Source organism: Lynx canadensis, chromosome X (genome assembly GCF_007474595.2).
Source record: "Lynx canadensis isolate LIC74 chromosome X, mLynCan4.pri.v2, whole genome shotgun sequence".
Classification (NCBI taxonomy): Eukaryota; Metazoa; Chordata; class Mammalia; order Carnivora; family Felidae; genus Lynx; species Lynx canadensis.
Window position 1 is genome coordinate 56,509,277 of NC_044321.2, and position 22,620 is coordinate 56,531,896.

Sequence of the window (22,620 nt, forward strand, 5' to 3'; positions counted from 1 at the left end):
GAGGCATGACATCTGGGAAGCCTAGTTTTGGGCCTCACTCATCTGGCAGCTCGGTAACTAACACGAGTACTACTGAATAGCTCCCAGTTACTGTCTGCTTCGTGCCGAGTATCATGCTCAGCCCTCTGTGCACATTTTCTCGTTTAATTCATACAACCCTGTAAAGTAGGTAGGAGTAGCTGTGTTTGACCAATGAGGGGACAGACCGAGGCTTGAAGAGGTTAAATAGTTTGCCCAAGGTCCCACACTAGTAAGTTGAGACTCAGCATGGGAACCCAGGTGTCCCTGTGCCCTTTCTGCCTCGCCGTACTGCTTCAGACATGTAGGTAACTGGGGGGTGGGAAAGTAAAGCCATTAGGTAGGAAGAGCTAAAGGAATGAGGTCTTTTCAGCCCAGAGGAGATAATGTCAAAGAGAGATTAACTCACAGTAGCCTTCGGGTCTGTAAAGGACTTTGAGCAGCTGGTTTAAAACAGGAGAAGCAGGCTTCAACTTTCAAGGATTTAGGGCAAGCGTTAGGCAGAACTTCCTGATGCTAAGGAATGTGAGGCTCTGGAACAGGAGACTGGAGAGAGATGTGAAGCCTTTCTCGAACCGCTTTTGAAATAGGATAGGATTTTCGGGGCGCCTGGGTGGCTCCGTTGGTTAAACATCCGACTTCAGCTCAGGTCATGATCTCGCGACTCATGGGTTCGAGCCCTGCGTGGGACTCTGTGCCCACAACTGAGAGCCTGGAACCTGCTTCAGATTCTGTGTCTCCCTCTCTCTCTGCCCCTCCCCCACTCATGCTCTGTCTCTCTCTCTCTCAAAAATAAAATACAGGGGCGCCTGGGTGGCGCAGTCGGTTAAGCGTCCGACTTCAGCCAGGTCACGATCTCGCGGTCTGTGAGTTCGAGCCCCGCGTCAGGCTCTGGGCTGATGGCTCGGAGCCTGGAGCCTATTTCCGATTCTGTGTCTCCCTCTCTCTCTGCCCCTCCCCCGTTCATGCTCTGTCTCTCTCTGTCCCAAAAATAAATAAACGTTGAAAAAAATAAAATAAAATACAAACATAAAACAAATTGAAATAGGATAGGGTTTTCAACCATCTTGGATCATTTCGGTGCAGTCTTTCCCAAAGACTGGGACGCAGAGGTTCCTTTCAGACTCGTAGGCATATGTGTCTCAAGGTTATGAGAGATCAGGAACTGGCCTCGGGGTGATAATAGCTGGGGGTGTCAGTGGTGACTTAGTGTGGGGGTGGTGTCTCTGTCACAGAACTTGGACCAGTGGACCATGCGCCAGTCTTCCTTGGAACTGCAGCTGATGATCAAGCAGACCCCTAACAATGTGAGTGGTGCCCGGCACCCTCTTTCCCATGCTCATGTCCAGCTCCATGTGCCAGGGAGGTGGGCTACCATAGAAGAACCTGTGTCCTGCCCTTGGGTTCTTGAGCTGGGAGACATAAGAGAGTGTGGGAAGATGGCTGACACATGGGGCCGATGAATAGGGAAATGGGTTGGGAGGGTTGGGGCTCTGAGCTGTGGGGGAAGGTTGATGGCGGAGGCGGTGGTGGAGGCGGTTTCTGTGGTCACAACGGTAAGGAGGCATACAAGGAATAGACAGTGGTTAATTGGAGAAATACGGAGGTGCCGAAGGGCACAGCTCCCAGCAGAGTTGTGTCTCTACCCTCCTGTTACCCTCCTGATGCCTTTCTCTGCCCTCACTTCCTATCCCTCCTACCATCTGTTTTCCATTCACCCCCAGTCACTATTTAGCACCCCTGTGCCTTTTACCCTCCCCAGGAGATGAACTCCCTCTTAGAGAACATCGCTAAGGCCACAATCGAGGTTTTCCAACAGTCGGCAGAGACAGGGTCGTCTTCTGGAAACACTGCAAGCAACATGCCTAGCAGCAGCAAGACCAAGCCTGTGCTCAGGTTGGGTAGAAACGTGTTAGGAACCCTCCCCGTATGGGTTTTTGTTCCGGTAGCGTAAATTATTTCAGCCTCATGGAGCTACTAGGCATGTCCCTCAAAGATGGAATGTCCCATCCCTTGCCTGACTCCTCTGGAACCCTGTGTACTCTGTCTGTCTTCTAGCTCTCTCGAGCGCTCCGGTGTATGGCTGGTGGCCCCCCTCATTGCCAAACTGCCCACCTCAGTCCAGGGGCATGTGTTAAAGGCTGCTGGGGAGGAATTGGAGAAGGGTCAGCATCTGGGGTCCTCTTCCCGCAAAGAACGTGATCGCCAAAAGCAGAAGAGGTAAAGCAGAGGGGACTGGAATTGAGGGGTAGACAGGAGAGGAGGCAGGCCCAGGGCAGAAGAAAAGTTGTGAGGAGTTGGGACAGAGGGGTGGGAATAAAAACCACAGAAGAGTGGAAAACCAGAGGGTAGGAGGTGGGCATGGTTGAGCAAGAGGCTAGAACTTAGGAGAGTGGAGTTTGGGGCTTGGAGTGATAGGGTTGGAAGTTTCCTGACTTCTATCCCATGGTCCCGTTCTTTTTCTTTCTCTCTCTTTTTCTTTTTCTTTTTCTTTTTTTTTTTTAATGTTTATTTATTTTCTAGAGAGACAGACAGAGCGTGAGCAGGGGAGGGGCAGAGAGAGAGAGAGGGAGACACAGAATCCGAAGCAGGCTCCAGGCTTCGAGCTGTCGGCACAGAGCCCCACATGGGACTCGAACTCACGAACCGAGAGATCATGACCTGAACCAAAATCAGGCACTTAACCAACTGAGCCACCCAGGTGCCCCCCGTTCTTTTTCTTTTCCTCCCTTCTCCAGCATGTCCCTGTTGAGCCAGCAGCCCTTCTTATCCCTGGTGCTGACATGTCTGAAAGGGCAAGATGAGCAGCGTGAGGGACTCCTCACCTCCCTCTACAGCCAGGTGCACCAGGTACAGGTCTCTGGGACTGCAGAGCTGGGTGGGAGGGCAGAGAAGGTACACCAGGAACCTTCGATACTTTCTCATCAATGCCTTGGGTGTTTGGGGATGGAAGCGAGAAGATCCCTGAGCCCTGTGTTATCCTTGTTTCTGTCTCAGATTGTGAATAATTGGCGAGATGACCAGTACTTAGATGACTGCAAACCAAAGCAGCTAATGCACGAGGCGCTCAAGCTGCGGCTCAACCTGGTGAGAAGGCAGCCGGGGACAAGAAAGAAGCGGGTAGCACTAGAATTACACCGCAAAGAAGCCCCCTGCCTGGGGGAGGGTGGGCACAGAGATGGAGGGCCCAAGTTCTTCTGGGTCTTCAAGTATTAACTTGTCCCTCCTAAGGATGCAGGACCTAAAAGTGGTTGAGGGACTGGATCCTTACAGGGACCCTGCCTCGGTGTCCCAGATTCTGGATACTAAGCCCTAGAAACCCACTGTGGAACGCTGAATGGGATTCTGGACATCCTTTCGTCCAGCTCCCATCATTTTAGAAGTCAGGAAACCGAGGCCCAGAGGTGTCAAGAACTGAGTCATTGGCCTGAAATCACGTAACAAATCATAACTACAGCTGGACCATGGCCTAATGTGTCCTAAGTCGCAACCAAGCCAGGTTCTAATGTAAGCTTTCCCTGAATGCTAGCCTTTGCCCCTGAGCCATCTGACTGACTTGTGGCCCTGGCAGGTGGGGGGCATGTTTGACACGGTGCAGCGCAGCACCCAGCAGACCACGGAGTGGGCTGTGCTGCTCCTGGAGATCATCATCAGCGGCACTGTCGACATGCAGTCCAACAAGTAAAGCATCCCCACCCCCTCCTTTCAGTTTTTTACCCGAGAGGAACTCCCTTCCCCCACCCCAGGTGCACGACCCGCCGACCCGCTGCGATCCGTGTAGGTGTCCCCACTCGCGTCCCACCCTGAGGCCCTGGTCTGTGTCTTAGCTTCTCTCCTTCTCGGGTTTTCTCCCTGACTTCTCATCACAGCGAGCTCTTCACCACCGTGTTGGACATGCTGAGCGTGCTCATCAATGGGACCCTGGCTGCGGACATGTCTAGCATCTCTCAAGGCAGCATGGAGGAAAACAAACGTGCCTACATGAACCTGGTGAAGAAGCTGCGGGTGAGTAGAGGAGGCCAGGGCGAGGCTTGAGGGGACTGGGATCTGGGCTCCCTGTCCCCTGACTCTGGGGGTGTCGAGTAGCCTCAGGGACTTCGTCCTGGCCAGAGCCGCCCACCCTCCCCTTTGACATCTGCTTTCTCGTTGGTATTTGTATGGCGACGGTTTGCTCTGTGTCTTTTTCCTGCCAGGTTCTGGGCTCTCCCCAGAGACTTCTAATACCTCTTTTTCCATGTCCTTGAGCTCTCATCCCATCTTTCTCTGCCCACAGAAAGAGTTGGGGGAGCGCCAGTCGGACAGTCTGGAAAAAGTTCGCCAGCTGCTGCCACTGCCCAAGCAGACCCGAGATGTCATCACATGTGAGCCACAAGGCTCCCTTATTGACACCAAGGGCAACAAGATTGCCGGCTTCGATTCCATCTTCAAGAAGGAGGCACGTTCCATTTTCCTCCCATCCCCACACCTAGCCTTTTTCCCCCTCTGGGCAAGAACTTTCCCTGCATTAACCTTGTGGCTGCGACAGGCTCATCAGGCCAGGGAATCCATTGGGCTCTGCTGGTGGGAGCCATCTCAGGGGTGTTCAGCTTATCACTCAATTTCTTTTTTAATGTTTCTTTATTTTTTTGAGAGAGGGTATGTGTGAGCAGGGAGGGGCAGAGAGACAGGGAGACAGAGAATCCCAAGCAGGCTCCATACTGTCAACGCAGAGCCCAATGCGGGGCTCAAACTCACCAGCTGTGAGATCATGACGTGAGCTGAAGTCAAGAGTCAGACACTTAACTGATTGGGCCATCCAGGCGTCCCATGATCACTGAACTTTTTGTACATTTCTGCTCCCCATCTTGGGAGTCTCATCCTCTTTCCTCAGTCTCTCCCTTCACCTCTGCCCACCATCCCCACCCACCTTTTGACGTACCACCCATTTCCCAGCACCCTGTCTTCCTCTTTCCTCTGCCCCACCTGCCTCCTGGCCGCCTCCACCCTTGCCTGTACCCCGCCCATCTGGCCAACTGCCATATCTGTTTTATCCCTGCACTCCTCTGCCCCTACCCACCCATCTCTGCACAACTTTCTCTGTACCCTCTGTCAGTTGCAGTATTTGTTGAGTAACCATAATCATTGTGGAGAGCAGAGAGAGAGAGGGGAAGGAGGATGCAGAGTCTGAAATCTACAGTCCAACCCAGTCATATATACATTGTCTTCATTTCTTTTCCCGGCCCATCTGTCTTTCTGAGTCTCTCTCCTCTCTCTCTCTTCCTCCCTCTCTCTCTCTCTCTCTCTCTCTGCCTGATTCTCACTTTGCTTTTCTCTGTGTCTCTTCACTCACCTTTTTGTCTCTCTCTTCCTGTTTTTCTCTGTCTCCCTGTCTCTACTTCTGTCTTTGCCTGTCTTTAGTCTCTCACCACCTTCCTGTTTCTGACCATGTCTTCCTCTGAGTGTCGGTGTCTGTCTCTGTTGCCCCTGCCCATCGCCCTCTCCCCTCCTCTCTGTCTTCCCCATGAGTGTGCATGTGTGCTGGTATATGTATATATATCCGTGTCCGGCTGTCTTTTCTCTCACCACCTCCCCTGAATCTACCCCTGACTTTTTTCTTCTTTTGCTGCCAACAGACATTTCCCCCTCTCTTACCAGTCCTCAAGGTCTATCTTCTGTTTTCCAGGTCTCAGCAGCTCACTGTTTCTCATTTTCTGGAGCAGGGTCTACAGGTTTCCACCAAACAAAAGATCTCTCCCTGGGATCTTTTTGAAGGCTTGAAGCCATCAGCGCCACTCTCTTGGGGCTGGTTTGGAACAGTCCGGGTCGACCGGCGAGTAGCCCGAGGAGAGGAACAGCAGCGCTTGCTGCTCTACCACACGCATCTGAGGCCCCGGCCCCGTGCCTATTACCTGGAACCACTGCCACTGCCACCGGAAGATGAGGAGCCCCCTGCTCCCACCCTGCTCGAGCCTGAGAAAAAGGCTCCAGAGCCCCCCAAAACTGACAAACCTGGGGCCGCTCCACCTAGTACTGAGGAACGCAAGAAGAAGTCCACCAAGGGCAAGAAACGCAGCCAGCCAGCCGCCAAGACAGAGGTTAGCACGGCCCCCCACTCCCCTGTTATGCTTCTTCCACAGCCCCCCTCTCTCCGTGATTCTGTACAGTTTCTGATTCCTGGGGGCGGGAGTAGGGAGGTGGGGATGAGGTGCCATTGGAATTAAGAAGATTAGCCACATGGGTCTAGCTCCTCTTGACCCCGGATACCCCTTACCCCACCCCACCCCGCTGCGGTCCACTCACCCTTGTCCTCTGCTGTTCACACAGGACTATGGAATGGGCCCAGGAAGGAGTGGCCCGTATGGTGTGACAGTGCCTCCAGACCTCCTGCACCATGCGAACCCTGGATCCATATCCCACCTTAGCTACAGGCAGGGCTCCATAGGCCTGTACACCCAGAACCAGCCGCTGCCGGCAGGTGAGTGCCAGCCCCTAGGACGGAGGGTTACCCAAATGTTCCTCCTGCCTGAGGGAAGATGCCACATCTGTGAGGATCTGTGGATGACCTGGACACCGAGCAGGGGATGAAGGAGGATGAGGAGCCTAGAGAGATCAGCCAACTCCCCTTTCCAGGTGGCCCTCGTGTGGACCCATACCGCCCCGTGCGATTACCAATGCAGAAGCTGTCAACCCGACCACCTTACCCGGGAGTGATGCCCACGGCCATGACTGGAGTCATGGGACTAGAACCCTCCTCCTACAAGACATCTGTCTACCGACAGCAGCAGCCCGCGGTGCCCCAAGGACAGCGCCTTCGCCAACAGCTCCAGGCAAAGATAGTGAGAGGGGCAGTAGGGAGGGCCGTCAGGGAGAGGGGCTTTTGAGGGTCACGGGACTGAGGACACACATGGGATCTTCACAAGGACTTGCAGAGTGGGAGATAGGAGAAACGAGATGGCGGAAAGCATTTCCTGAGTTTGAGTTTGTCTCCTTTTTCCTTTTAGCAGAGTCAGGGGATGTTGGGACAATCATCTGTCCATCAGATGACTCCCAGCTCTTCCTACGGTTTGCAGACCTCCCAGGTGAGGGCACAGAGGGTGATGAGCCAGGGGCCTTAAGGCAGGCTGCTGTGCACACTCTTGGCCCTGACCCCCTCTGTCCTTCTCTGCAGGGCTATACTCCTTATGTTTCTCATGTGGGATTGCAGCAACACGCAGGCCCCGCAGGTACCATGGTGCCCCCCAGCTACTCCAGCCAGCCTTATCAGAGCACCCACCCTTCTACCAATCCTACTCTTGTAGATCCTACTCGCCACCTGCAACAGCGGCCCAGTGGCTATGTGCACCAGCAGGCCCCAACCTACGGACACGGGCTGACCTCCACTCAAAGGTACCCAGGGCAGTGGGGGCCATGGAGACACACTGAGATGACAGGGAGCATCTGAAATGGGAAAACCCATGCCAGGAGGTGACGGGACTAGTCAGAACATTCAGAAAGGCGAAGAACACTTACCTGGCCGCGAAATGCTGGAGCTGGAAGGGACCCTGCTGACCAATAGTCTCACATCCGCTTGCCCGATATTTCTTCAAGGCCCAGAGAGGGGAAATCATTCACACAACTATGATGAGGAAAGATCCTGGGTTCTTAGATGTACTGTGTGGTAAGGAGTCATCAAGCCAGTAGTAGAGCAGTTCCACACTGGAACAGGCTAGCCAACCAGCCCTCCTACCATGCTGAATGCTCCTCACGCCTTAGTTAAGACATGGGAATTATGTCTTGAGGCTTTGCAGCTTAGGATTTAGAATGCTGGGGAGTGGACTGGAGGAAAAGTCCTTTAATTTAGAAGTATCAATTGGGGCGCCTGGGTGGCTCAGTAGGTTAAGCATCTGACTTCAGCTCAGGTCATGATCTTACGGTTTGTGAGTTCGAGCCCCGTGTTGGGGTCTGTGCTGAAAGCTCAGAGCCTAGAGCCTGCTTCAGATTCTCTGTGTCCCTCTCTCTCTGCCCCTCCCCTGCTTGTCTTCTCTCTCTCTCTCTCTCTTTTTCAAAAATAAATAAATAAATACTTGATATGTGTCAGCTGCCCGCTGTGTGGCCAGTGTGGCCAGCACTGCTCTGGGATGGGGTAAGGTGAGTAGAGATTTTAGAAAATACAAAGTCCCTCACCACAGGGAATTTTTAGTCTAGCTGGGAAGATGAGACACGGAAAAACATTTTAAAAACACGATGAGGAGAGATATAATCAGGTGCGCAGTCGTGTGCTGTGAAGTACATGGGAATTCAGAGAAGGTATGAGATCATGGCATCGTGGGCCTGAGTCATCAGAGAGTTTCACGAAGGGGGTTAGATCTGAGTTGGCCTTTTTTTGTTTTTTAGTTTATTTCTTTTTGAGAGAGAGAGCAGGGGAGGGGGAGAGAGAGGGGAAGAGAGAGAATCCCAAGCAGCGGGGCTCAAACTCACGAGCCATGAGATCACGACCTAAGCCAAAGTCAGATGCTGGACCGACTGAGCCACCCAAGCTCCCCTTGAGTTGGCTTTTGACGGATCGCTGTGATTTGGATTTGTTGAGTGGAGGATCGGGAAGTGGAGTCCAGGTAGAGGACATAGCATGAACAGAGACATAGGAACCAGAGTGAGGGGGGTGGCTGGGAGGATAGGAAGAAGAGCTCGGATAGAGTGTAAAATTCATGCTGGGGCAGTATCAGGAGACAGGCCAGGGATGGGCAGGCTGGTATGGGGCCTTGGGTGCCCGATACAGACTTGAGACACAGTCCCACCAAGAGCTCTTTTGATCAGGAAAGCCATATGGTATGTTGGTGTGTTGACAGATTGACATAGGATGCAGGGATAGGATGCATAGGGAAGGCAAAGGAAGACCAGAGACAAGGGGGCCCAGCCGGTAGGTAGCCTGTTGCAGTGATGTACATGGGAAGGCATGAGAACGGTAGAACTCATATGTTTCATAGTCTGGAACGTTATTGGTGGACCACCATCAACAGCAACAGAAACCACCTCAGTGGGTGTTTATAGAATGCCTATCCTATGCTGAGGCCGGTTTTTGTTTCTGTAAGAGAAAAACAGCTAAAACAGGATTGGAAGATTCTTAACTGTGGAGGTTATGAGGCACTAAAATGGGGTGTTGTCTTTGCCCCTTATTCCCCAACCTCGAATTCTGTCCGAACCCAAGGGGTCCTTCTGGTTAGTGACAGGAGAAATGAATGAAATGACTTGTTGATGTTTCTTTCCGTTCCAGGACTTCTACTTCTACTCCTATGTCCCTACCCCCCTCCAGTGCCTTGACCTTTGGACCACTGGTCTTTGCAGGTTTTCACACCAGACCCTGCAGCAGACACCCATGATAGGTACCATGACACCGCTGGGCGCGCAGGGCGTCCAGGCTGGCGTCCGATCGGCTTCCATCCTGCCTGAGCAGCAGCAGCAACAGCAACAGCAGCAGCAGCAGCAGCAGCAACAACAGCAGCAGCAGCAGCAGCAGCAGCAGCAGCAGTACCACATCCGGCAGCAGCAGCAGCAGCAGATCCTGCGGGTAAGGCCCTGGGATGGCAGCTGGGCCCTAATAGCCTCAGGAGGGGAAGAGGCCGCAAGCGCCTCCAGGTCAAGCCCCTCCAGGTCATTCCTTCTGGCAGAGTGGCTGTGGCAAGCGGCAGGGGCCTAAGGAGTTGCTTTCCTCCCCTCCCCCTTCTGTTTTCCGGGGTTCCTGGTGGGAGAGATTTGGGAGTTGTCTGGTGGGAGGAGGGAGGGCAGTGGCCCCGGGTCCCCTCCCTGCTGCCGCTTCTGGGGCTCAGCTCCTTTGCTCCCCTTAGATGTATCTCTTGTCTTCACAGCAGCAGCAGCAACAGCAGCAGCAGCAGCAGCAGCAGCAACAGCAGCAGCAGCAGCAACAGCAGCAGCAACAGCAACAACAGCAGCAGCAGCAGCAGGCGGCCCCTCCCCAGCCCCAGCCCCAGTCCCAGCCCCAGGTAGCTGCTGGACTACGACCCCTGGCTCAGGGACAGCTGCCCAGGTTGGGCACACAGCCAGTGAACTGGGATGGGAACAGTGTTCAGAGGGTTAGAGGTGGGAGACAAAGGCCTAGTGCTCCAAAAAGGGGGTCAGGAGATGGGGAAGGACACAGAAAGTTCAAGTTCAATCTTCCACTCCTCGTTTCCTCCTCAGTTCCAGCGCCAGGGGCTTCAGCAGACACAGCAACAGCAACAGACAGCAGCTTTGGTCAGGCAACTCCAACAACAGCTCTCCAGTAAGCCTGCTTTCCTCCCCGAAGAGTGCCCCCCCCAGGGGACTGAATGGGGGGGAGGGGGGGAGGGGGAAGGAGGATGTGGGGAGGAGCCGAGCTGAATGCTTCAGGCCCAGGTTGTGGGGGGATGCATGGCGTCCCATCCCTTCCCTTGGTACCTGAGTAGCTTTCCTCGTGCATATCCACATCCCTGCTTGGTCTCCCACCCCTGATAATCTCTGATTTTTCACAGATACCCAGCCACAGCCCAGTACCAACATATTTGGACGCTACTGAGCCACCTGGAAGAACCGCTTGTGCACTGGATGTGGCCCCACCCTTTCCTCTCAATTCCCAATCCCCCTCTGGGGCTAGCACCAGTAATGGTTGGGGCTCTTCCCTCAGGCTCCATTTTTAATAAGTTTTTAGTATTTTTGTTAACGTGAGGCATTGAGCTGTTGGGTTTTGTATATTATTTATATAGAGACCCCAGAGCTGTTGCACCCAATACACAGAGCTTCTTTGCAAAGGGAGTGTGTGAGTTCTGCATGTCCAGTAAGGGCGGGCTCTCGGGAGAGTGCTGGGGACTGGACTAACCAGTCGGAGCCTCTGTTCCGTTCAGATCAAGTCCCCTGTTTGCCATCTATCCCCTAAATTCCTTGATTCTAATTGGATTGCTACTCTCTCCTTCCTTCTCCAGCCTGGCAACATATTATATAGGTTTGGGCCCTGAGGTTTTTTTCTTTTCCTTTTTTTAATGTTTATTTATTTTTGCGAGAGAACGCAAGCAGGGGAGGGGCAGAGAGAGGGGGAGATAGAGGCTCGGAAGCAGACTCTGTGTCAGTGTAGAGCCTGACTTGGGGGCTTGAACTCCGGAACTGCGAGATCATGACCTGAGCCTAAGTCAGATTCTTAACCATGCTTAACCGGCTGAGCCACCCAGGTGCCCCAAGGGCCCTTAGTTTCTTAAGAAGGGCAGCTTACCTTCTCAGTGAGGTGTTGCAGGTTCTCTATAGCTTCTCTCCATGAGAGATATACCACTGGGATGGGGGAAGGCCAGTGGGGGGTGTGTGTGGGGGGGTAGGAATTGGTGGAACCTGATTCTTCTTCCACCCATCCCACAAGCTTCAGGGTGGAGGGTGTGACAGACACTGCCTACACTTGTTGCCACCTTGTGCGGTCCCTGTTGGGCACCAAGCAGTATCCTAGACGGAGCACTTTCCTGAGAATTCCATTTCTGGGATGAAGACTTGCCCTCATTTGGCAAGTGTCCCCATGGAATTGGTGGTTGAAGGTTGGTGTGGTTATAGGAGGAAGAGAGACCCAGTAACAGGAAGGACCCTTTCCTCTCTCTGCTCTGTTGCTGGAACTGTTTGTTTTTCCAGTGACCCACCTTGGCAGTTTCCCAGGGTGACTGTTGCTTACTCCCTTGTTACTGTAGAGAAAACCCAAAACTGTTGCTCCAGAGTCACATTTGGAACTGTGGCAGGGTCATTCTCAACCCCTTTGCCTTCAGGTTTGGGGCCCTAGATCTAAGGCTATTCAGGAGAGCCAAATGGTTTACTACAAAGGGGTCTTCTGGTGTGCGCAGCTGGGGCTGGAAGAGGACCAGCCTCAGCCTCGTGGATGGGCGGTACCAGATGATTTGACGACTTCAGGGTAACATCCAAGCCATAGTTGCACTGGATCACTGGGAAGTGTCAAGTGTGCTGGCAAAACCAGGAGCACCAATCAATACCCAAGCTCTAAAAAATAAAACAATAAAGTAAAATCCCACTTTGAGGTCCACAATGCCCTTGCTCACATGGGACTTACTGAGTTAAAGAGTTGTGCGCACAAGGAATGGAACTCCCTGGCAGGGTCAAGGCAGACCTGGCCAGGGCTTTCTTCCAGTCTATTCTATCCTGCCGTGAACATTCTGAGGAACTACAGGGTTAGGGGCTTAGCTGGGATAAGGGACACTCCGAGGGACTTGGGGTGGGGGGTGGGGGCTAAACAAACTGGACAGGTGCACTACATATACAGAAACCCAACCCTGAGACCCAAAGAGGGCCGGATCTGGAGGGGAGAGACTCGGTGGGACAAGTGTCAGGCTGCTGGTCTCTGTCTGACGTGCTCCAGCAGAAGCAGCAGGAAGGAACAACATTGACCTTTGAGTGACAGGATGAGAGCAAAGTGCCCCCACCCTCCGCTGGTTGCTGCTAGAGTTGCGCTGGTGCTGAGGAGGGAAGAGGCGACGGATGCTGAGCCAGGTGGAGGCTTGTCTTTTGTAGAGCACGACTGGGGGCTCCTGCAGACAGTGCCTCAGTTTCTCCCTTTTTCTCAAGGTTGCAGGTAAAGTTTGAGCTAGCTGCCCTGGATGATCACCTGTCTTGAAATGAGAGGTGTGCGTGTGAGAGGGAGAGAGGGTGAGCAGAGCGTGCTTGAGCAAAGGAGGAATCGGGCCATGCCCCAGGACTTGAGCCATCTCTGGCACAAAAGGAGTTAATGGCAGGGACCGCGCCCCCCCGTGTCCGGGCACGCGCAGCGCGCCCCCTCGGTGCGCGGGCACAGCAGCCAGGCTGCCGGAGAGCAGATCTCGGGGATTCAGGTGCGGAGCCCTTGGCCTGGAGGCGATATGGGTGGTCCGCGGCCCGGTTCAGTCGCCCGCAACAGCCCGGGGAACAGGTGAGGCCGCCTGCCCCGGTCTCTCATCCTCTAGCTGCCCATACCTTGACCCGATCCTATCCCCTCCCAATCCCGGGCTTCTCCACTCCCCAGCCAGTGTTCCCCATCCTTCTCAACCCCATGTTCTCCATCGGCACCCATGACCCTCCAATCCAACCCCCCTCCGCTTCTCTCCTCCACCTCCTCCTTGAATCCCGCATCCCTATCATCCTACCACCCGTGGTACCTCTATTTCTACAGCCTGGCCGCATGCTCCTCAAAATACCCCTACTAAGGGCCCCCAGCCCTATTCCTGTATTGCATATTGCCAGTCCCCCCTCCCCCGCAGTGCAGCCCCATCCCTCTTCCATCATAGCATCTCACAGCCAGGCTCCCTCCCCCACTCTCTGCAGCCCCCCTCCCCCCAGGCCTTTATCCTATCCTCCCCCATTCCGATGCAGCTCTGTCCCCCAATACCATTCCCAAACCGCGTAGCCCCCAATACTGCAGTTCTCAATACCAGTCCATTCCTGCACAATGCCCCTCGCCCAATACTGCTCCAGTCCCAAAAGTACCCCAGATGCCACTCTAATCCCCAGCATTGCCTCCTCCCCTTATCTTCTCCCAAACTGCAAGTTGGGCCAGGATGGAGATCTTGGCCTTAGGGACTCAGAGCGGGTCCTAGGGTACAGAGGGCGTTTGGGGGTCGGTGGATTTGTCTAGGTGTTCGCGGGGGAGGGGCTGCAGGGAATTGACTCTAGGGGGACTGGCATTTGGCACTGAAGGGTTACTGGGTAAGGAAGCATCCTGAAAGGGTTAATGGAATTTGTGGGGAGGGGCGGCACCGAGGGGGTTAATGGTGTGGGGGGGTTGCTGGCGGGGAAGCCGTGTGAATGAGCGGTCTGTGCCCCAGAGTTGCCATGGAGACGGTGAATGGGGGGATTGTGTGAACTCAGCTGCGGACTATTTCCCCCCCCCCCATACACACACACACACACACCCACTCCCCCCTGCCCCACCTCCCTACTCCTACCCCTTCCTTCCCCTTTCCCCTCCTCCCCCCAACCCGGGTGCATTCTGGGCAGTGTCTGGGATCTAACCCCCATACTTTGCTCCCCATTTCCTCTGAGCCTCCACCCCTTCAGTTGCTTTGCCCGCCCTCCCTCCTCCTCCTCCTCCTTCTTCCCTCCCTCTCTTTCTCCTTCTCTCTCTCTCTCTCTCTCTCTCTCTCTCTATCTCACTCTCTGTCTCCCTCCCTCTCCTTCCCTCTCCCTCCCTCTCCTTCCTTCTCCCTTCCGCTCTCTCTGTCTCTGTCTCTCTCTGCCCCTCTCTCTCTCTCTCTCTCTCTCACACACACACACACACACACACACACACACACACATTCTCATTCCCCTCTCTTGGTAGCCAATTCCCGGGCGTTCCCAATCTCCCTCCCCCACCCCTTCAGCCAGTTCTTAAAGGAGCAGGCCGGCAATCTGGGAAGGCGGCAGAAATAGGGAAAACTAAAGTGTGTGTGTGTGTGTGTGTGTGTGTGTGTGTCCATGCAGCAGTGTCTGTGTGTGCCTGTGTTTATGTGTTGACTGTATAACTGTGTGTCAGAAAGCCCGTATATCTTGAGTGTGCTGTATTTCTGTTTCTGTCTCCACCTATGTGTCACCATTATGCTGTGTATGTCTCTGGATATTTACCTATGTGGTGTGTGTGATTCTGCTTCAGTAAGTCTCTGTGTGTGTTTCTGAATGTATTTCTCTGTGATTCTCTGGCTCTGTGAGGCTCTCTGTCTCAGAATGTGGGACTATATGAGGGGATCTCTGTGGGTTTGGAATATATGTCTCTGTGAGTGAATATCGCAGTGTCTGTGATCCTGGCTTGGTCTCTCTCACTCCCTCTTTGAGTCTTTGTGAGTTTATTTCCATGAGGCTCTGAGTGTGTGTCCCCCACACTCCGTTGTTTATTTTACACTGGCTGAGCATCAACAATGCCTGGGGTGCTAGGCAGAGCGGTTCCTGCCTCAGTTCTGGCACTCAGTGTGAATTAGAGATAGCCGACAGAAAGGACCAAGGCTTAAGACTTTGGGAGCAGTGAGGGCTGAAGAGAAATGTACAGGAGGGGCGCAGGAGGGTCTGGGGACTCTGGTGAGTGGCTATCCTGCCCCTTGCCCTGGTTGAGGTGAGGAGGTCTCTATGTGGGACCTTTTGCCTATATGCTGCTTTTCCAGAACCCCAGAGTAAGGTTCACAATCCTACCCTCTCCTCATGTGGGAGGTCCCCATGTGGGGTTCCTGGGTCCCGGGGTCTAGAGAGTTCGGTGTTCACTTGTGGCGTGCTCAGGAACCTGGGCTCCATGTCCAGTCATCCCCACCCCCTGCTCCCACATGCTGCTCTGGCTCCAGCTGACCCCGATGAGCTCCATCAGCTGAGGAGTCAGAGTCGGGGACTAGGAGCTTTGCAGTGGCAACAACTGTCACCGTACCAGTTCCCTAGGATTTTCCAACCATGCCAGGCACCTAGACTGGTTCTGACCAGCAGTGGAGATCATCCGTGGGTCCCTCGAAGCCCTGGCACGGGAGCGCTCTCCTAACTGTAGGAGAGCAGCCCGAGCCCAGCAGGGCCCCAAAGACCCATCCTAGGCTCCTAGGCTCCTAGGCTCCGTAGCCCTCCCTGACCATCTTGGATGACGCATGCTTCCCTCTTTCCACAGGCCTGTCTGGCCCTGAGGGAGTCCCCTTTGTGAAGCTGTGGTGCTTGGACGACCTCTCTGCATTGCGGGGCACCTGTAGGTGTCCCTCGAGAGCTCAGTCTTGAGGTTCAAGTCAGTGTGGCCATGAAGGGGCTGCCTATGGGGCTGATGCTGTGACCCTGGAGTCTGCCTTTCCTGCCAGTCCCCCTGCCCGGAACATGTGGCTGCGGCTTGGCCCGCCCTCGCTGTCCCTGAGCCCCAAGTCCACCGTTGGCCGGAGTCTGTGCCTCACCCTGTGGTTCCTCAGCTTGGTGCTGAGGGCCAGTACCCAGGCCCCAGCGCCCACAGTCAATACTCACTTTGGGAAGCTAAGGGGTGCCCGGGTACCATTGCCCAGTGAGATCCTGGGGCCTGTGGACCAATACCTGGGGGTGCCCTACGCAGCTCCCCCCATCGGCGAGAAACGTTTCCTGCCCCCCGAGCCACCCCCATCCTGGTCGGGCATCCGGAACGCCACGCACTTTCCCCCAGTGTGCCCCCAGAACATCCACACGGCTGTGCCCGAAGTCATGCTGCCCGTCTGGTTCACTGCCAACCTGGATATTGTCGCTACTTACATCCAGGAGCCCAATGAAGACTGCCTCTACCTGAATGTCTATGTGCCCACGGAGGATGGTGAGTGCTGTGGCCAGGCACTGTGCCCTCCCCGCCTCCAACCCGCCCTGTTGTGTTTGTGGCTCGCATGTGGTCGTGTGCCCTGCAGCATGCATCTGTCTGTCTGTGAAAATGCTTCTAACCATCACTCTGCTCGGCCTCCCCCTTCCTCCTCCCTGTTCTTCCCTCTCCCAGCATTGTCTGAGCTCCCATGTGTGAGTGACACTGTTACCAGGAGGGGCCTGGACAGGCCTGAGAGCTTTGACAGATCTAGGGCCAGAGTGCTGGATGGGGTTTCCCCGGGGGAGTATGGGTCACTGTTGGCAGCTGCCCGCGGGAGGATGCTGGCTCCACCAGGCCCCCCTGTTGCCATTCCGCCTGCTTTGAAAGGTGGTAGGTGTGTGTGGCCAAGGGAGCTGGGTGCGTGTGGGGGGCGGGGGGCAAGCCTGGTGGGCATTGCTTAGGTGCCTCCTCTTTGGCTAGCCGATGCCTCCTCCCGCGGGGGTCACACTAAGGTAAGTGACAGAAACAAGGAGATGGCAGACAGGCTCTCTGCCATGTGCCGCCCCGCAGAGCAGCTCTTGGGGCCTGGGGGTGGGTGGGGGGTGCATGCCCCTGGGCAGAGGCCTCCTGTTATTTTTTAGTTTTTTATTCATTTTACAGTAAAGCGGATTTCCAAGGAATGCGCCCGAAAGCCCAACAAGAAAATTTGTAGGAAAGGAGGTAGGTAGCGAGCCGGCGGGGAGGGAGAGAGAGAGAGAGGGAGGGCTGCCTGCCCACCTGCCCTTGCCCCTGAAGACCCAGCCTTCCTTCAAGTAGCCCAGGCTCAGGGGGCGGTCGGTGAGCAGGCATAAGCTCTACCTTATCCAAGGGCCCTGGCTGCTTTTCAGGGAGGATTTGGTGGCCTAAGGCAGGTTCAGAGCAGAAGCAGCAACCCCATTTCTGCCGGTCCCCCACCCCCCGCCCCAAGTTCTGCCTTAGTGCATGTGCCAAAGACAGAGCCTGGTAGTTCCACCTCGGGGGAAACTCTAGGCATTTGAGAGGAGCCAGGGACCCTGCTCTCTTCCTGGCTGGGGAGCCACCAGCTCATCCCTCCGTGCTTTTTCCTGGGTCCAAAGTCTAGACTCAGCTCTCTGGCCCTGAAGTTTAGACCAAAGTTGTCCTGCCACCACGTCTGGCCAGAAGCCTGGCCGACTGACCCTGGCTAGTCTGGTGGCAGACCATGGGGGTCCCTGGGAACTAAGGACTCTGAAGGAGGCATGAGATCCTGAATTTTAAATTTACCCTCTTGCTCGCGAGGAATTTGGTCCCCCTGGGTCAAGGATCTTTCCCGTCCGTTTACCGTGTCTTGTTTTCCGCAAAGCGCTTTCATGCTTAGCTCATAAAATCCTCCCACGTTTCCGGAAGCTTCTAAGGCAGGAATAAGTTTCCCAATTTTACGGATGAGGAAACGGGCCCAGGGGAGTGACTTGCTGCTGCTCGAGGCCCTGTTGCCTGTCTGTGGCGGAGCTGCGACCCAAACCTGGGTCTCTTGACCTTTGGGGCAGTGTTCTTTCCACTGTAGAATGCAAGGCAACTCCCATCTGCTCATTTTCACCTCCCTGCCTCTGGAAAAAATGGTGAAATGTGGATGAGCTGGGCCAAATTGGCACCGGGAACAACTTAAGGAACAAGTGGAAGATCACAGCCTGCTCCGTACAACCTGTTGGCAAGCTTGGATTCTGTTTTCCTTTGAAATCCTAGGGCAGGGTTTCCCTGAGTGGGGCCAGCAGGATTCATTCCGCCCGGATGCTCCCCTGCTGAGGTGTCTCCAGGGGCAGATTCCGGGAAGCCACATGCTGAGCCACATGCTGAGTGTGTTCTCCATGCACTGTTGATGCACCGGGCAGGCCTGCTGCTCTGGGATAGTGCTCCACTACATCCCCACACCCTGCCCAGGACCTCACACACACTAGGCCATCAGTAGACGCTTCTTTGCACAAAGGAAGGAGCATTCACGGTGCTGCAAAAAAGACTACAGGTCTGTGACCTACAAAGCCTGACTGAGTCTCAGCTCTTCTGCTAACTCACAGTGAGAGACTTCAGGCACGACTTTTCCCCCGTCAGAGCCTCTGCATCTGCCTCTGCGGGGAGTGGGGCGTGGAGGGCATAGGGGACCATTGTGGCCTTAACATTCCGTTGGCTTGTGAATGAATTCAGGAAGAGGGTCTTGTAAACCAGCTCTTCATGGGTTACTTCCAGGGGCGGTGGTGGGCGAGAGGACAGTAATGACATTCACGGTAACCATTTCCTAGGAGGAATGATCTCCCTGGGGTGCCAGCGAGAGCCCAGGGCTGTCCGGTCCTGAGAGTTTGGCTATAGCACTCCCTGGCAGCTCCACTCAAATGCAAACATTTCCCTATCATTATTGTTGACTGTGGGCAATGCCCGCGAGCTGGGCACTGTGGGGCTGTGGAGGGATATGAGGCAGAGGAAAGATTTAGAAATAAGTAAAGGCCTCACCACTACTCCAAAGAAGCTCCTATCCTGGTATTGGAACTCAGCTGGTTTAGCTAAGCCCCACAGGCCAAGCTGGGAAGTGAGTTCCAGACAGTGTGGGGGAGGGCATTTGGTCATTTTCCTTGCTTAGATCAGTTCCTTATCTGGGGCCTGGTGGCCATTTGGAACGGAATTACAGTCCCTGCTTCTTGGGGGAGATATGCCCGCAGAGGTCATTAGTATTGTGGTGTGCGTAGGGTAGGCAGGACTGGCCTGGTTGGGATCCTGCAGCAGCACAGTGTTGGGACGGGGTATGGTAGTCGGGCTGGCCCAGGTGACCGCCATGGCAACAAGGAGTTGCTCAGCAAGTGCTAAGCTGAAGGAGCAAAGGCATCTGTGCAGAGGAGGCTGGGACCATGCGGCAACCCAGGGACACTTGGGGGGGGGGGCGGGGGCTGGGGGTGCTGAGGAGGTGGGGGCAAAGCGGACTCACCTTCTAAGTCAGTGCCCACAGGAAGTAAGGGATTTCCGGGGGAAGACCTGACCCATCCCCCCACTTTCACCCCCATCAAGCTGGAGGGAATTCACGTTTAGGGATGAGGAATTCCTTTCCGTGTGGGGTTCTGTCCATTGCGTGGATGATGCTGTCCCGTGCCCCACAGGGTTTCTGAGGGCAGTAACTGGCAGGTGTTAAGACGGTAGGTGCCACTGAAAGTTCGGGAAGCAGGAGGCAGTTTCTGCCCCTCGGGTCCGGGCTCTTGCCCTAGTCGAAAAGCCATTTTGTAATATGAGGGCGGTTCCTGTTTTGATTAATAGCTGTGAGGGAATTCAGTCACCAGAGCCCGGACCAGCTGAGAAAGAGGGCTATTTGCTGCCTCCAAGCTGAGAGCATCTGGTGTCATAGACAAGAGGGTAAGCCCTGGGGTGCTGGCAGAATGACCTCAGTCTCCCTACTCTGACCAGCTTCCAGGCAGTAGGTCCTCCTTCACAGCCACACTCAAGATGCACCTCTCATCAACTTAGAACAGGAAGGAGAGTTGGTGCCAGCTTACCCACAGGTCCTAAATGTCTCTCTTCTCTCCTCCGGTCCCTTCTTTTCTCTCCTTCCCTTCTCTCCCCTCCCCTCCATGCTCCACCTCTTTCTCACTGATGTTTTCCTTCCATTTCCCCACACCCCCCACCAACCCCGTCCTGGAAAGGTGGCATGGTGCAGTGGAAAGACCATGGGCTTTGGAGTCAAGTAGACCTGGGTTTGAATCTGACCTCTAGCACTTCCTAGCTATGTGATCTTGAGCAAGTCACTTTACCTCTCTGAACCTCAGTTTCCCCATCAGTGAAACAGGAATAGAGACAGTGCCTACCTCATTGGGGTGTAAGGATCAAACCATATGGCAGAAGTAGAGTGTCTGGCACATGGTAAATATTCAGTAGATGGTAGGAGCTATTACCATTATTCCTATCTCTCTGTCTCCCTCCCTCCCCCCCCCTCTCTCTCTCTCGTCCCTTTTTCCTTCTCCCTTTTCCTTCTTTCCCTCCCTCCCTCTCTGGCTCTCTCTAGATCTCAAAGCAGCACTTATTGCTCTTAGGCCTGGTTCCTGTGAGCAGGAACCCCATTTGCCATTAGCCAGAGCAGGGGGCCCCAATGAGGAAGACCAGAGGGAAAGCTTCATCTCCCAATTTTTTCCTCTGGGAATCAGGGTCAGCTGAGGCCCAGCTTGAGCCTTCCCACTGGGCCCAGGTAGCTCAGGGCTGGGCGCCCCAGTACCCGTCTCTGCCCGAATAGCTCATGTCCATGTCCAACATGCTGGCGACGGCACCTCTCACCCTCAGTGCCTGCCCCTGCTCTCCAGCTCAGCCTGCCTACGTACATGTGTGCAGCCCCTCCCACCCGGAGGAAATCCTTTCCCTGAGTGGGTCTCTGGCTCTGTGCCCTGGCCCACAGGCTGCTACCTCCTTCCTAACCGGGAAGGTAGTTGGTTGAGATGGGCTGTTGGGGGCAGGGAGGCGGGGTAGGGAGGTGCAGGGAGGCCAGCACCGCAGGGGCCTGCAACACCATCCTCCTGATGAAGGTCTGGGCCTCAGCCCACCCATTCCCTCAGTTCTTGCCATCCCTCCTGCCTGTCCTGGGCCCAAGCCCAGAGCTGGCTTGCTGGGCCACACTGCAGTCATGCTGTTTTTGAATTCTCTCTCTGTTTTGTTCTCTGTTCTGTGCTGTTGTGTCTCCCCGTGTCTGGTCCCCAGGATCCGGCGCTAAGAAACAGGGCGAGGACTTAGCGGATAATGACGGGGATGAAGATGAAGGTATTTGGGGGCTGCAGGGTGCGGCGGCTGGTGCATGGCACAGAGCCCCTCCCCCTCTCGATGGGGAGAAGCCCCGTCTGTCTGTCTGTCCGTCCGTTGGTGTGTTTTTGTTCCTCTATGAGGCTGTTGGGCTGTTCATCCATCTTTGGCCTGGTTGGCCGCTGGGAGTTCCAGGGTGATGGACACGGCTGGCTGGAGCAGGGGACCACAAACAGAGCCATGGGGAAGGCATCCTCCTCGCCCCAGTCCCCTACCGCCCCCTGCCCCGTCCTCAGTCCTCCAGTAGAAGCAGCCACTGTCAGAGACAGCTTCCTCCCCCATCTTCTGTGGTTCATGGGCACCTGCCCCTACTGATCAGCAGGGAGAGTGGAGAGAAAGCAGGGCTGAGGGAGGGCGAGGAGAGGCGTGAAGAAAACCGGAGGCGTGAAGAAAACCGGATGGCGAGGAGATACCTGTGTTTCATTGCGGAGGCCCCTGTGTGTTACGGAGAGACTGGCTCCTGGGAGAGGGGCCCAGCAGGATGTTGCACTGAGGAGTGAGGCAGTGACAACCAAAGGGGCTGGAGCATAGCACTACCGAGAACTCCCCGGCCATCTCCCAGAAAGAGAGACTCGGCCTCAGGGCCAGGGGCTGTGATAGGCTCAGGACAGGGCCAGAAAGGCTGAGGGCTACAGTGCCAGGCTGAGGCCAGGACACCACAGCCCAGTTAGTAGATGGCATGAGATCCTTGCGTGATGGTTGAACCAGTCTTCCTTCCTCCTTGGGAAAACAGGGTGTGTTTGCTTGGCAGCAGGGAACATCCCCTTCCACCTCCCTGCCCTGGCCCTGCCCCCCACCCCTGGGGGGGGCCAAGCAGCTCAGGGGGAGCCCCACTGGTGGCTGGTAGGGCCGTGCCGCTGGGGAAGAGTGTTGTTGGTCCAGCTCACACACTGAGAGGCTGCAGGTGGAGGTGGTCAGGTGGAGAGCTTTCTCTAGACGGCTCAGCCCCAGTGCCGCTGTGCCGCCTGGACTTAGGAGCAGGCGGCTTGAAGGTCTCTCCTTGAATGGCCTCTGGGGAGGCTCCACCTTCATCTTAATGCTGACTGGGGGCGGGGGTCTCTCTCCTTCTTAGTTCCGGCCCTCTCCTCTTCCCCATCCCCTGTGCTTCCAGTTAAGTCTGCCTGGTGCCCGGGGAGAATGGGGTAAATGAGCACATGGCTGAGAAACCATGTCAGTAAGGTTCCCCCCACCCCATCTCTGCCATTCACCCCCTTTTACCCACACCCTTCCTTGTTCTCTCCCTGTGCCACCCCTTATTCCCACCCCTCTTGTCTCTGTCTGCACTGGGGGGCCAGCTGCTGCCAATGGCCGTATTTCCATGTAACTGGTCTAGTCTTGGGGGTTTCAGGGCTCCCCAGCCCCTGCTCTCTGAAGCCATGTCAGGTCCCAGGACCCCTGGGTGCCCAGGGCAGGGACTCACTCGATTCACCTAAGAGAACAGCCCTTCCTCTTCCTCCTGCTCCCCGTCCCCAGAGCCCAGCCATGGCCTACCTGAGCCTGGATGTATCAGGCATGGCTGACTGCCTTCAGCTGTGAGGCTGAAACCAGAGTCTTTACAAACATCACTCAAGTCCAACTCTGGCCAAGTCTCT

The 22,620-nt window shown here is 55.2% G+C and overlaps 2 protein-coding genes across 9 annotated transcripts in view; both read left to right on the forward strand.

The window, feature by feature from the left end:
• Window positions 1-10,757, forward strand: part of MED12 (mediator complex subunit 12) — a 23,649-nt gene extending 12,892 nt beyond the window's left edge. For 2 of the 5 annotated variants that reach the window (XM_030304678.1, XM_030304681.1), the window contains 14 exons: window positions 1,254-1,325; window positions 1,781-1,914; window positions 2,077-2,238; window positions 2,757-2,868; window positions 3,016-3,105; window positions 3,590-3,699; window positions 3,888-4,023; window positions 4,292-4,453; window positions 5,718-6,092; window positions 6,322-6,472; window positions 6,628-6,833; window positions 6,999-7,076; window positions 7,166-7,383; window positions 9,319-9,685. In XM_030304678.1, the coding sequence (XP_030160538.1) occupies window positions 1,254-1,325; window positions 1,781-1,914; window positions 2,077-2,238; window positions 2,757-2,868; window positions 3,016-3,105; window positions 3,590-3,699; window positions 3,888-4,023; window positions 4,292-4,453; window positions 5,718-6,092; window positions 6,322-6,472; window positions 6,628-6,833; window positions 6,999-7,076; window positions 7,166-7,383; window positions 9,319-9,670 (2,358 nt within the window). In that variant the 3' untranslated portion in view covers window positions 9,671-9,685. Of the gene's footprint in view, window positions 1-1,253; window positions 1,326-1,780; window positions 1,915-2,076; window positions 2,239-2,756; window positions 2,869-3,015; window positions 3,106-3,589; window positions 3,700-3,887; window positions 4,024-4,291; window positions 4,454-5,717; window positions 6,093-6,321; window positions 6,473-6,627; window positions 6,834-6,998; window positions 7,077-7,165; window positions 7,384-9,318; window positions 9,686-9,839; window positions 9,975-10,170; window positions 10,253-10,481 lie in introns of those variants that run through there. The other 3 variants (XM_030304684.1, XM_030304683.1, XM_030304679.1) reach the window with 3 other exon arrangements.
• The window catches only part of NLGN3 (neuroligin 3), a 26,763-nt gene continuing 12,388 nt past the window's right edge, over window positions 8,246-22,620 (forward strand). Inside the window, exons 1-5 of one of the 4 annotated variants that reach the window (XM_030304686.2) lie at window positions 8,246-8,257; window positions 11,354-12,895; window positions 15,578-16,231; window positions 16,874-16,933; window positions 20,930-20,989. In XM_030304686.2, the coding sequence (XP_030160546.1) occupies window positions 15,775-16,231; window positions 16,874-16,933; window positions 20,930-20,989 (577 nt within the window). In that variant the 5' untranslated portion in view covers window positions 8,246-8,257; window positions 11,354-12,895; window positions 15,578-15,774. Of the gene's footprint in view, window positions 8,258-11,106; window positions 12,896-14,222; window positions 15,013-15,577; window positions 16,232-16,873; window positions 16,934-20,929; window positions 20,990-22,620 lie in introns of those variants that run through there. The other 3 variants (XM_030304687.1, XM_032592275.1, XM_032592276.1) reach the window with 3 other exon arrangements.